Source organism: Anolis carolinensis, chromosome 1 (assembly GCF_035594765.1).
Source record: "Anolis carolinensis isolate JA03-04 chromosome 1, rAnoCar3.1.pri, whole genome shotgun sequence".
NCBI classification, from domain to species: Eukaryota; Metazoa; Chordata; class Lepidosauria; order Squamata; family Dactyloidae; genus Anolis; species Anolis carolinensis.
In genome coordinates, this window is record NC_085841.1 from 268,335,345 (window position 1) to 268,349,112 (window position 13,768).

Below are 13,768 nucleotides of genomic sequence, written 5' to 3' on the forward strand. Positions count from 1 at the left end.
AATGTATAACCGCTGAGTCAATGATACTGACTTCATAAAATGCCCAGAGCAGCCTCCACTCCTTAATATTATACCTGTTGGTTAAGCAAGGGTGACTCATGTGAGCTAACAACTCTTTCCAGTGCCGGCTGGCCTGCTTCTCAGGTCTTTGAGGTGGTGTAGAAAGTTTCAAAATGCTTGTGACAGCTAGGAGGTGCTTGATAACATTAAAAATGATGTGGCATATCCACCCTCTATGGAAATGAACCACAAATTACTTGTAACATTGTTTTAATGATGGTTTTCAGAGTCTGAGGTTTCAGTGGAACATGTGCAGCCTGATTCTAGATTGCCATTAGTCAGCATAGTCCCATATAATGCCATAGTATTATGCTGAAATGGCCATAAGCCAAGGGCTGGGTGTTACTCCATGGCTCTCAGTTGCACTCTCACCAGACTGTCTCCCAACATTTTCCCAGCTACTTTCAGGAAGAGAACCTGTAATCAGTATAAGAGTTCACCAACACCCTATTCCCTTTTTGCTTTTGAGTAAATAGGGCTTGTTCAAGTCATTTTGACTTATGAAGGCCTTTGTGCACGTGAAGGTTAAAAAGAAGCAAAAGGAAGTATTACTATTTCTCCTACCAAGGAGGATCCTGTGGTTGTTCCTGGTTGCTATTGCTCTTTTATTTAGCAAGAACTCCTACGCCTTTCAAGCAAAATCCGTGTGTCAAATATCTTGCTTGTACAAGTTAAAGTAAAAAATAGGCCTGGATTTATTTTGTATTTGTTCAGGTTGCTTTCCTGATTATTTTTGGAATTGTGTAAACAAAAAGCTTTTATCACATTTCTGATTCAATTAAGTGAACAACTGCAAATATGCTTTTTTCAGGGGATAAGAGAGGTACTGAGAGATCCTTCCCGTTATAACTGATCTCACTTCTACATTGTGTACTTCCGCGTCAGCAATACCATACAACCCCATGTATAGACTGTTATATGTGATCATGTCATTAGCAACTTCCATCATCATCATAGGTGATCACTTGTGGCTGAGTATGAATGTCTTCCAATGGCACTCTGCAGTAGGTCCACAAGTGACTGTAGAGACCTATTCTGGATCCACATGGTCTTTCACAATGAAGACATCAATTTCCAGATGGAAGGCAATCACAACAAGGGTTTGCTTGACATGCTTTCCTCTCAGCACGTTTCTTTCTTTCACCCTGAATTGGTGCCTCTTCAAAATCCATAGCACCATTGGTAACAGCTGACTTCCAGTTTCAACACACAAGTGTCAGGGCTTCCCAGTCCTCAGTGTTTATACCAATTTTTTAAGGTTAACTTTAACCCCATCTTTAAATCTCTTTTGTTGTCCACTGGCATTCTTTATTCCATACTTGAGTTGATGATAATGTCATTGCTTTGTGAGACAGTGAATGAACATTCAGACAACATGATCAGTCCAGCAAATGTGATGATAGAGGATCATCCCTTCAGTGCTGGTGGCCTTTGTTTCTTCCAAAACACTGATGTTTCTCTGTTTGTCTTCCTAAGAGATTTGTAGGATTTTTTGGAGTCAACACTGAAGGAATCTTTCCAGAAGTTGAGAGTGATGTTTGTAGGTGGTCCATGTTTTGCAGGCGCACAGTAGAGTTGGGAGGACAAGTTTTTTTTTGTTTTTTTTTTGTGTCAGGAGCAACCGGAGTTGCTTCTGGAGTGAGAGAAGTGAGAGGGAGCTCATCTGCGCTCTCCCCGGGTGGGATTCGAACCTATGAATGCCCCAATCCCCAAACACAATCTTCTTCATTTTAAAAAAATTCTACAGTCGCAGAGCTCAAATGGTGTTGTATTTTGGTGTTGATATCAACTTTTGTGGAGAGGTGGCTGCCAAGGTAGCAGAGATTGTCAACATTTTCTAGTGTTACACTATTAAGCTGTATTGCCGGCATTGCAGAGGAATTGGTGAGTGCTTGCTTATAGAGTACTTTGTTTTTTTCAGTGTTAAGTGAGAGGCCATTTCATTTGCTTTTACAAAGATGCTTAAAGTGGCTTGTAGGCCTTCTTCTGAACGAGCACAAACTACGTTATTATCAGCATACTGGAGTTCTGTAACATAAGTTGTTGTTACGTTACTTTTGGTTTTCAGCCTGCTGAGGTTAACGAGCTTGCCATCTGTCCAATATGACGATCTGGTAAGGGGTGGTTTCCATCACTGAGCACCTGTCAAAAGGATAGCAGTCCTAAATTTTTTATATACAGTGTAATGTAAGATGTGACAATGTCATGGAGGTTCATCTTTTAGCACTGGGCCAGGATGTGTCTTTTAAGTTGTCAGCCAAATAAAATGTGGGAACAGGTCATTAAATCTGAAGCTTTTTTTTCTTGCTATTATCAGCCACCTAACTGTAGTATGCAGGACCGGCCCAAGGAAATTCAAAGGGGTACGCAAATATTTTTTTGCACCCCCTCCCCTGCGCCGCAGGAGGCGTGGTCAGGACTGGCCCCGCCTCCCACGCCCTAACCGCGCCTCCCACGCCGGGCGGCCACGCCTCCCACGGCGCAGGCAGCGTGGGAGGCGGGGCTAGGGTGCGCGGTGCAGGAGGCGGGGCCAGATGTGGCCCCGCCTCCCGCGGGGCGCGCCCTGGCGCAGCCAAGCTGTGGCAGGAGTTCTTCCAGGCCGCAGCCTGAAAGGTCTCCCGCTTCAGCGGGCGTGCGCCGTGGGAGGCGTGGCCGGTCCCACCTCCTGCAGGGTGCGCCCTGGCCTGGCTGCGCCATGGCGCGCCCCGCGGGAGGCGGGGCCAGACCTGGCCACGCCTCCACGTCACACGGCCCCGCCTCCGCCAGGGGCTCAATAGCGCCCCTGGGAAGGTGGCGCCCAACGCGGGGGCGTGGCCAGCATGCCGTGTTGGGCCGGGCCTGGTAGTATGCCAATATTGTACTAAGAACATTACAGGAATTGTTTCTTGTGAAATCCTTCAAAACTAGGAATGTATCTTATAAATGTTGGAGGTCAATTGCACACTTCTCAAGTCTGCAGTCCTCAATAAGGAACAACTAGTTAGCATTAGGCTAGACTGAGGGAATCTCTTCCCCCCCGGCTCCTGAATGTCTGTTAATATATCTTTTTGATCTTTCTCTGTCTTTCTTCTCCCATTTTCTAACTGAAACATCATGGTCTCGCTTCTTCTGCTGCTTTTTCCACCTTTGTATGCAGACCTCTCTCTTTTCTGTGTTTGAAAAAATGTAGTGTTTGGAGGCATTTCCTCTTTTTGAACCTTAGTAATATGGAGTTAGAGAGAAGCTTAGACCCAATTCTTTTCTATCAATAAATGTAGTTCTTTAAATAAATCTTTTTTGAAACTTTAAAGATTGAACTCTGCATCTTTGCCTCCGAAGCTCAAGAATTCTTTTGCAGCCACCACGCTTCATCTTCTGCTTGCTGTGAGCTGACTGCTCAATCAAATATCCTGTTTGTATTTTTGGATACTCTACTATTTTGGGAAAATTCCCTAACAATAAATAGGTTACAGGGCTCACTTACATATATAACATTTTTTAATAACCCGTTTTGTCTTTTTTTTTTTTTTACAAAGCCAGAACTGGAATTCTGATTTCTTTTGTTTTTGTGCTGATATCAATTACCCCTAAAAAGGTCCCAGGGGCAAAAAAAAAAGAAGAAGAAAAAAAAGAAAAAGTGCCTGAACTCACTGTAGTTGCCTGCCCGTGCTGTGACTACTTCACTGTGCTGTCTATAAATGGAAACATTTGGAAAGCAATAAGCCTTAAGCCATGTTGTTTTGGTCCTGAATCCATGGCTCTATGAATAAGCTTAATAATATGAGCACATAAATGATCTGCTTTCTAAACGAGTACTTTTGTCCAGTTTCTTTTAAAATTGTCTTTTATTATTTTATATAAACTATTTAAAGAAAGCTGATGGTTATGATAGATGTATATTTTTTGATAGCAGCCAGTGACTTCATTTCAGCACTTACAATACTTCCCATCAAATCAGGCGTAGCTCTGGTGTAATCCAAAGCAACAGCTCCATGGGATCATTTTGCATTGATAATTCCTATGGATAGTTTTAAAAAATCAAGACACTTTTTAAAGAGGGGCAATGTCTACAGCCTGGTGTTCATAGCTCCATATAGGTGGTAGAATATCAGAAAGATAGCTTATACAGCAAGAATTCATAATATGTGAACGAATTGCTTTGTTAAACAAATTAGTAACTCAAATTAATTGATGCAAATCTATTAAAGCCAAGCAATTTACATGTTTTACATAAATATATTCCAGTGGCAATATCTAGCAAATTATTGTATATATCTAATGCTTAGCTTTTTGGTTACATTAAAATGAAAAAATGTACAGTCAGCTCTCCATGTCGATGGATTTTGTATCCACAGATTGAACCATCCACTGCCTGAAAATCTTCTTTTAAAAAATGGCAAATTAAAACTCTCTCACACACATACAGGCCTGCTTAGCCCAGGGAAAGTACTTTTTCGGAAGTGACTAAATTGAAGCTTGAAGTTCAGGTCTGGAATTGTCCGCAGAGGTCTCTAAAGGTGTTTTTACTTTAAACCCTATGACCTGCATCAATTTAGGGCCTTTCCAGACAGGTCTAAATGCAGGACCTGTCTCGCTTTTTACCTGAGGCGTCCAAACGATGCCTCAGGTAAAAGCAAATTAATGCAGAGTAACCCGGGTTTTCCCAGTTTGTTCCACATTAATTAAACACCTCTAAAGACCCGGACCTTAAGTAATGGAAACCTTATTTGAAGTGAATGTATAGACTGAAGAGAAACTAAGAATCTTCTCTGGTACATCTCTGAATTTTCCTCTTCTAATTTCTTAAAGTAAAGGCCCTCTGAGTTCCATCACCTGCCTTTATGTGGGACACTCCTCTAGGCTTGCCAACTTTGTATACAATCAGTCCAATGTTACAAAAAAAAAAAGAAGAAGGTGCATAGAAAGACCAGTGTTCAACATACTATATGCACTTTACAATGTTAGCATATTGTAGTACACAGCAGCATGGGTATGTTGGATCCTATAGTTGTGCATTCTGTTATCCAAATAGTACCATGACATCCATGATGAAAAAGTTGATTACATACCCACCCATTAACCCAAAAGGTAAGATTATGTGTGTATTTATGGAATGATTGGCTGCACTATGGACAAGAATTGGGCAACCTCTAAGTAAGAACAATTGTTTAGATACAATAAGTTTCATGCTAGCGTATGAACACACTAGCAAACAAAATTATAACCAGTAGCAGTTCTCAGCAAAGTTCCCAGATTCAAATTTATCAAGTACCTGAGTTAAATTTTTGAACAGAAACTCCTTGAGTTTTGCCTTAAAATATATGAGAACTTATTGTCCATGTACCTACCCTCTCATTTCTTCCAGGTTGTCCAGGGCCTAGTCATTGGGAGGTTAACTAGCCGCTATACAGAGAGGACCCTACTCATGATGAGTGTCTTAGTCTTCTGTGGTGTTGGCATTGGTATGGTAAGTCTGTGCGCTTACATGTTTATCAGCTGATAATATATACACTAGAATACCATGTACTTGATGATGGGGTTTTCTTGACCGAATTTGGTCGGGGGGGGGGGGGGGGGGGTTGCACTTGCCTTCTTCTGAAGCTGAGAGTGCCTTACCAAAGGACACCCAATGGGTTGCCAAGCATGAATTTGAACCCAATCTCCTAATCTAAGACTCTAACCACTTTACTGAACTGGTTCTCATAATTAAACTGATTTGAAAAGTTTTAGTCTAAGGGCTGTGATTTTCATCATATGGGACTAATACAACCTCCTCATTTTCCCCCTCAACGTTTTCGTGATTAATGGAGCCCATTTGACTCATCCCAAGGTCCTTGGTTTTTACACTGTTGTTTTTGCTTTGGGCAATACTAGTAATGTTCATGGGGGAAATGCTATTGAAACAAATATACTTTAATTTGGAGATAAACATGAAAAATTAATAAGCAGGCTGGTGAGGTCTCAGAAATGTTCACTTAGTCTGTGAAGGAAAACATCGAGGACTTGCTCTGTAACTCCCACCTCCATAGGCCTTAAAAGGAAGGGCACAGAAATGGATTCCTGTGACAGCTGTAGATAGGGAAAAGGCAGCTGCTGTCTCATTTGCAAAGAAAAAAACTATGCACAAGGAGCTAACAAGAAAACATTCTTTTCAGGAGGTAGCCAGCCGGGAACTGTTTGTAGGTAAAAGCTTTTTTGACACAACTTGCCTCAAGCATCATGAACGTCTCACTCTGAGCTCGATGTGTGGTTTATAGATGTGAAGAAATAATAAAAACGATTTTTATGAGTTGTCGAAGGCTTTCATGGCCAGAATCACAGGGTTGTTGTATGTCTTTCGGGCTGTGTGGCCATGTTCCAGAAGCATTCTCTCCTGACGTTTCGCCCACATCTATGGCAGGCATCCTCAGAGGTTGTGAGGTATCCATACCTCACAACCTCTGAGGATGCCTGCCATAGATGTGGGCGAAACGTCAGGAGAGAATGCTTCTGGAACATGGCCACACAGCCCGAAAGACATACAACAACCCGATTTTTATGAGCTCTGCATTGATTTTATGACGAAGATGTTGAAGTAATATCTCAAGTTACATTTCCCCGACTCTGTAGTAATCACTTCCTCTCAGTGGCCTCCAAGCTATGTGGAGCTGAAATTAACAGAGAGGCCAGCTGTGCAGAAAAGAAGCTCAGCAACACTTTAGCAGCAATGAAGACAAAACATGTAGGAAAACAGAGAGCATGAACAGACAAGATGTCCCAGATCTCCAACCTCGGTCAGCCAGAGGTCAACCTGAACCAACCTAGGAGACTAGAGCTTACTTTGGGACTATTACTTCCAGAATCCCTGACCAGCATGGCCAGTAGTTGTGCTGATTAAGGGAATCTGGGAACTGTAGTCCAAAAGTATTGCTTCTAAGCTGCTTCCAGGTTTGATAGTTCAGTCAACCCGGTTTTGCTTAGGGGAAGAAATGTGTTTCAAGAAAGAACTACAGCTAAGTGGTAGAGTGCATGCAAAGGTTTCACATTTAGCATGTGTGTGTGTGTGCGTGTGTTGTGTTCTTTTGTTTTGTTTTGTTGTAAGGATCAGGTTGGAAGGGATTGTAGTTAAGATCTACCACCACCTCAGGCATAGTTGGCATGGATAGTACTTGAACTAGGAGAACAAGGCAGACGTGTGTGCCTTCACAATGCCGGTTGACTTATGGTGACTCCATAATTCCATAGGATTTTCTTAGGCAAGGAATACGTAGAGGTGTTTTGCCAATTCCTTCCTCTGAAACATAGCCTATAGCACCAGGCATTTGTTGGCAGTCTCCTATTCAAGTACTGTTTTTCTGGGGGTTTTAAAATATATATTCTCTAGCCAATAATACCAAGTACTATACCATACTACAAGAACTATTGCAACAAATATTGTAGCCTCCTGACACATTTGCCCTGTCCAGAAATGCCCATTGTTTCTTATTCAGAAGAATGATTTAATTTCTTTATTTACAAAGTACTGTGTTCTTACTTAGATGAAAAATTGGGAAAAATTGGCCACAAGATGGCGGCGAGGCAGCAGGAGCTTTGCTGAGCTCGGCAGCCAGAAGATCTTTAATCACCGCCAGAATCCTGCCTTTCCATCTTTAACCCCCCCAAACCCTGTGTCATCTTAAGGGTTGGGGTGTTGGCCCCCTGGTGAGGCTTTGTGCCTGCCAGGCTGAGCCTGGGAGTGACAGGAGAGTTGCAGAAGAGAAGGCAACGCCGGTAAGGCAGAACCTTTGTGGGCCTCGTGAGTTTGTTGCAGGCAAAGTTCCAGGCAAAGTTTAAAACTCCAATACTGCTGTTCTTTTACTGCCCTTCCCTGAGCAATAAACTGGGACTGAAACCCCAGGGAGGCACAGGTCACACAGGAGGAAGTCCTTGTGTTGCAAAAGGGATAAGAATAAAGAACAAACAAACAGAACAAGCGAAAGGAGCAAACGGGAACCTGGAGTGACAGAGAGGGAAGGAAGGCTCCGCCTGCCATTGCTCTTTGCTGTTAGACGCTGAGACTGCGTTTAAAGAAAATCGAAGCCTTACTGTGGTTGCCTCTAACATCTAGATGCCAAATTGCCTTCAAGGACCCCTCCATCGTCCCTTTCTCCTCATACCTTGTGGGAAGAACTTTTCTGGGATCAGCTTACTGTAAAACCTGAGGCCTCCACCTGAGCCTGGGCAGAGAACACCATCAGTTGCTGGCTTATTTCCATTCCAGCCGGAGTGTGGGGCACAGAGTCGCTGTGCCAGCTGCTGTTTTACACTGCTGGCCGGTTCCTGCAGCTGCTTCCTGCAGTGTTAGCCATTGCCTATCAGTGTCGGTCAGTTTCTGCCAATAGCCACCATTTCCCACTGCACCGCTGTGCCAACCACCGTTTCCCGCTGCCACCACCATTGCCCGCTGCCGGCCATTTCGCCTTGTTTTGCCATCATGGGCTTATTGACTGGACCCAGCTTGGAACGGCAGCTCCATCATCGCGGTGGGTGGCAGGATGATCTTCGTTGCTGCCACTGATTATCATTGTGGGCGCTGTGTGGAGAAGGAGGGCTTTTGGAGTCTAGCCGCCAGTGACCTGGCTGTGGTTTGTTTGTTTCATCTGGGCCAAAGACCTAACTATTGCTGTGTCAGCGTGGGCAGTTTGCTGCCCCCAGTTGGGGAGTTCCATCCTCCATCATCCATAAGACCGAAAGCACAATTCCACTCCTTGGGGCCCTACCACTGCATTGTGTTAGCCCGATAAGTAACTATATTGACTGGGTCTGAGCGCTGCCTGCCCTACCAGCCTTATCTAACCTTTTTTTGGCTGCTTTGGTATCCGGGTTTACCTGAGGATATATTGATTTCATCTACTAGACCAACATCTGGACCAGCACTTTATCTTACTGCTATAATTGCTACAATTTATTGCTCTATTGTTTATTGCTGCTAACATCTGCTATGAAATTCCACCTGACTTTTATGAATTGTGTTTAGTCCTATAATATGACGCTGCTAGTGGAGGGCTAGGGAGGGTTGCCCGTGGAGTTTTGGGGAGAGGGGGCCTGTTACCGACCCAGTATATAGCCATAACCCGTCCTGATTTTTATATCATAGCACTGAGTCACTTTATTTCTTAAAATTGTATAACGCTGCGTTAGCTACTGGCATTTAATTGAGAACCCATTATTGTTTTTAGCTCTCCATGAGCCCCTCTCCCTGTGAGTTTTATGGGAACCTATGAACTAGACCCCCCTGTCTTTGCACTGTGCACTTTAATATCAAGCTAAGGAGGGGGGGGGGGGAGTTACAAAGCTTTTTAGTGCACTTTATTCTAGTAACTCCTAAAGGGGGGGGGGAGAAAGGAGTGGCTTGTCTACATCTATAGCCAGTGTTCTTGTCTCCAGCTATAGCCAGTGTTAGCCAGATGTTAGAGAATAGGGAGAGGGGCCATGTAGAGGGAGGGGGGATGTCCGCTAGCCGAGGAGCCCCCATTGAAGTTATTCAGGGGAGGAGGAGATGCGGGAAAAGGAGACCAAAATTAATTCGGCCTAGGGAGAGATTTCTTGTAGATTTAAAACGGTCTCCTGATATGGTAAATTTGGATAGCCGGGCTGGCGGTCCCTTCGGACTAAAGGTGGTGCTGTTGAACGCCAGGTCTGCAAATGGAAAAACCGCAATTATCCAGGATCTTATCCTGGATGAACGGGCAGACCTGGCGTGCATAACGGAGACCTGGCTGGATGAGGCGGGTGGGGTTAATCTCACCCAACTCTGTCCTCCTGGGTACTCCGTGCAGCACCAACCAAGATCCGGAGGGAGGGGAGGCGGAGTCGCAGTGGTCTACAAGGATTCCATCCCCCTGACCAGGTGCCCCATCCCGCAGTCAACCTTGTTTGAATGTGTCCACCTGAGGGTGGGTGACCGGGACAGATTAGGGATTCTGCTAGTGTACCGACCACCCCGCTGCACTACAGTCTCTCTGCCTGAGCTAGCGGGGATGGTCTCGGGCCTGGCGTTGGAGTCCCAGCGGCTTATTGTGCTGGGGGACTTCAATGTCCATGCGGAGGCCACCCTGACTGGCGCAGCTCAGGACTTCATGGCCACCATGGCAACCATGGGGCTGTCCCAATTGGTATCTGGTCCCACCCACAGAGCAGGGCACACACTTGACTTGGTTTTCTGCCAGGGATGGGAGGAAGGTGGTGGTGTGGAGGAGCTCACCATCACTCCTTTGCCATGGACCGACCATCACCTGATCAGGTTTAGACTCGCTGTGCCCCCCAACCTCCGCAGGGGTGGAGGACCTAATAAAATGGTCCGCCCCCGGAGGCTTATGGATCCGGATGGATTCCTGACGGCTCTTGGGGAGTTTCCCGCTGCCTCGGTTGGTGATCCTGTCGATGCTCTGGTTGCCCTCTGGAACAAGGAGGCGACTAGGGCAATAGACACGATTGCTCCGGAACGTCCCCTCTCGAGTACCCGAGCTAAACCATCTCCTTGGTTCACCGAGGAGTTGGCAGCGATGAAGCGAAAGAAGAGGGGTCTAGAGCGCGTGTGGCGTTTGAAGCAGAACGAACCAGACCGAGCACGGCTGTGCCTTTATTTAAAGGCATACGCCGCGGCAATAGATGCTGCTAAGAATGTTTTCTTTGCAGCTAATATTGCGTCCGCAAAGAACCATCCGGCAGAGCTGTTCCGAGTTGTTAGAGGTTTGTTGAATCCCATCTCTCAAGATGGGATCCCTGACAACTCGGCAGCCCGCTGTGAAGCATTTGCTCAGTTCTTTGCGGACAAAGTCGCTCTGATCCGCTCTAGCTTTGACACCATATTAATGGCAGCTTCCGAGGATGTAACACGAGCTCCTGCTTGTCCTATTTTGATGGATTCATTTCAATTGGTTGAGCTCGAGGATGTGGACAAGGTGCTTGGAGAGGCAAAGGCTACCACATGCATCCTAGACCCCTGCCCATCCTGGCTGGTGAGAGAAGCCAGAGGGGGATTGGCCGAGTGGGTGAAGGTGGTGGTGAATGCCTCCCTTCGGGAAGGCATTGTTCCAGCGAGCCTTAAATTGGCTGTGATCAAACCGCTGTTGAAGAAGCCATCACTAGATCCCACTCAATTGGACAGCTATCGGCCTATTTCCAATCTCCCCTTTTTGGGCAAGGTCCTGGAACGTGTGGTGGCTGCGCAACTCCAGGCATTCTTGGTTGACACTGATTTTCTGGATCCGGCGCAGTCTGGCTTCAGGCCGGGGCATGGCACCGAGACAGCCTTGGTCGCCTTAGTCGATGATCTACGCCGGGAACTGGACAGGGGGAGTGTGTCCCTGCTGGTTCTGCTGGACCTCTCAGCGGCCTTCGATACCGTCGATCACGGTATCCTTCTGGGACGCCTCGCAGGAATGGGACTTGGAGGTACTGTTCTGCAGTGGCTCCACTCATTCCTGGAGGGTCGGTCCCAGATGGTGTCATTGGGGGACGCCTGCTCGGCCCCACAACCGTTGACTTGTGGGGTCCCGCAGGGGTCAGTACTGTCCCCCATGTTGTTTAACATCTACATGAAGCCGTTGGGAGAGATCATTCGGAGTTTCGGGGTCCGGTGTCATCTGTACGCAGATGATGTCCAGCTCTGTCACTCCTTCCCACCTGTCACTAAGGAGGCTGTCCAGGTCCTGAACCGGTGTCTGGCCGCTGTGTCGGACTGGATGAGGGCTAACAAATTGAAACTGAATCCAGACAAGACAGAGGTCCTTCTGGTCAGTCGCAGGGCTGAACGGGGAATAGGGTTACAGCCTGTGTTGGACGGGGTTGCACTCCCCCTGAAGACACAGGTTCGCAGTCTGGGGGTTCTCTTGGACTCATCGCTGAGCCTGGAGCCTCAGGTTTCAGCGGTGGCCGGGAGAGCCTTCGCACAACTCCGCCTTGTGCGCCAGCTGCGCCCGTTCCTTGGGAGGTCTGACTTGGCCACGGTGGTCCACGCTCTGGTTACAGCTCGTTTGGATTACTGCAACGCGCTCTACGTGGGGCTGCCTTTGAAGACGGCCCGGAAGCTCCAGCTAGTACAACGGGCGGCAGCCAGATTAATAACTGGGGCGGCTTACAGGGAGCGTACTACCCCCCTGCTAAGCCAGCTCCACTGGCTGCCAATATGCTACCGAGCCCAATTCAAAGTGCTGGTTTTGACCTACAAAGCCCTAAACGGTTCTGGTCCAATTTACCTGTCCGAACGCATCTCCTCCTATGAGCCCACGAGAACCTTAAGATCATCCGGGGAGGCCCTGCTCTCGATCCCACCGGCCTCACAAGCACGGCTGGTGGGGACGAGAGACAGGGCCTTCTCGGTGGCGGCCCCTCGGCTGTGGAACTCCCTCCCCAGTGACATCCGGCAGGCTCCATCCCTTTTGGGGTTCAGGAAGAAGCTGAAGACCTGGCTATGCGCGCAAGCGTTTAATGAATGAACTCAGTTAGCATTGACATGGATCGGATTAAGGCTTTTGCACAAGGTCTGATGGATGATTGGTATATATATTTGGTGTTGCATTGTTTTAAATCTTATATATTGTATTTTATTATGTTATTTAATTATTTTAACTGTTTTATTCTTATTTTATTGTATTATGATGTACTGGTAGTGATCCTACCAGTTGTGTAAGCCGCCCTGAGTCCCCTCGGGGAGAAGGGCGGGGTAGAAATATTGGAAATAAATAAAAAATAAATGAATGAAGCTGCAGATCAGAGGGGCTGAGAAGGCACATTTGGAAGTAGAGCACTAAAACCCATCATTTGGGAGAGAAGACAATCTGCCACTGACCCTAATTTGTTTGTCTTTCATTTTATTTTCCCACCACTATTGTTTCTAAACTATTGTGATCATTTATTCATGACCAGCACCTTTACTGAACTGCAACATCTGCAGGTCAGAGCAGCATTAATCTTGGGCTTCTCTTTTGAGCATTATAAAATGAAAAGACAAATGTTGTGATATCACAAATACAGCTTTAGCAAGGAAATCTCTTCAGAAATTTAGAGGACAGCAAAGCCTCTTGTTACACATGCTCTTTAAAAGGAAAAAGATATTTAATAATTTATTCCTTTAGATGTTTAAAAGTATGGCGGGGGTGCATGTACACATATATTATGTTCCTGAAAAAATTGAAACTGTCTGGGGAATCAAGGAAAAGAGGAAGCTCCCTTATATATCAAGGTAGAATATTTGGATGCATCTACACTGCAGAATTAATGCAGTTTGACATCACTTCAGCTACCATGGCTCAATGTTATGTGATGGCCCAGGTCTCCGCCGTTACCAAAACTGCCTTTTTTCATCTTCGGCAGGCTAGACGGCTAGCCCCCTATCTATCTAGGGACAACCTGGCTACAGTGATCCAGGCTACAGTCATCTCGAGACTGGATTACTGTAATGCCCTTTACATTGGCCTTCCTGTGTCGGTGATCCGGAAGCTCAAATTGGTGGAAAATGCAGCTGCCCGGCTCCTTGCGGGAGTCCCGATAAGATGCCACATAACACCAATCTTACGGCAGCTGCACTGGTTACCAATTGAGCACCGGATCACTTTCAAAGTGATGGTGCTTACTTTCAAGGCCTTACATGGTCCAGGGCCGATGTACCTGAGGGACCGCCTCACCCCCTACAAACCCCAGAGATCCCTCCGTTCTGAGGACCAAGACCTGCTGGAAGTCCCCAGTTTTAAGACCTTGCGTCTAACTG

At 46.2% G+C, this 13,768-nt stretch overlaps 1 protein-coding gene across 1 annotated transcript in view; it reads left to right on the plus strand.

Annotated features, from left to right (window-relative positions):
• slc22a18 (solute carrier family 22 member 18) overlaps positions 1-13,768 on the plus strand; it is a 79,161-nt gene that overhangs the window by 55,221 nt on the left and 10,172 nt on the right. The window contains exon 8 of the mRNA XM_016993307.2: positions 5,405-5,506. Coding sequence (XP_016848796.2) covers positions 5,405-5,506 — 102 coding nt within the window. The remainder of the gene's footprint in view (positions 1-5,404; positions 5,507-13,768) is intronic.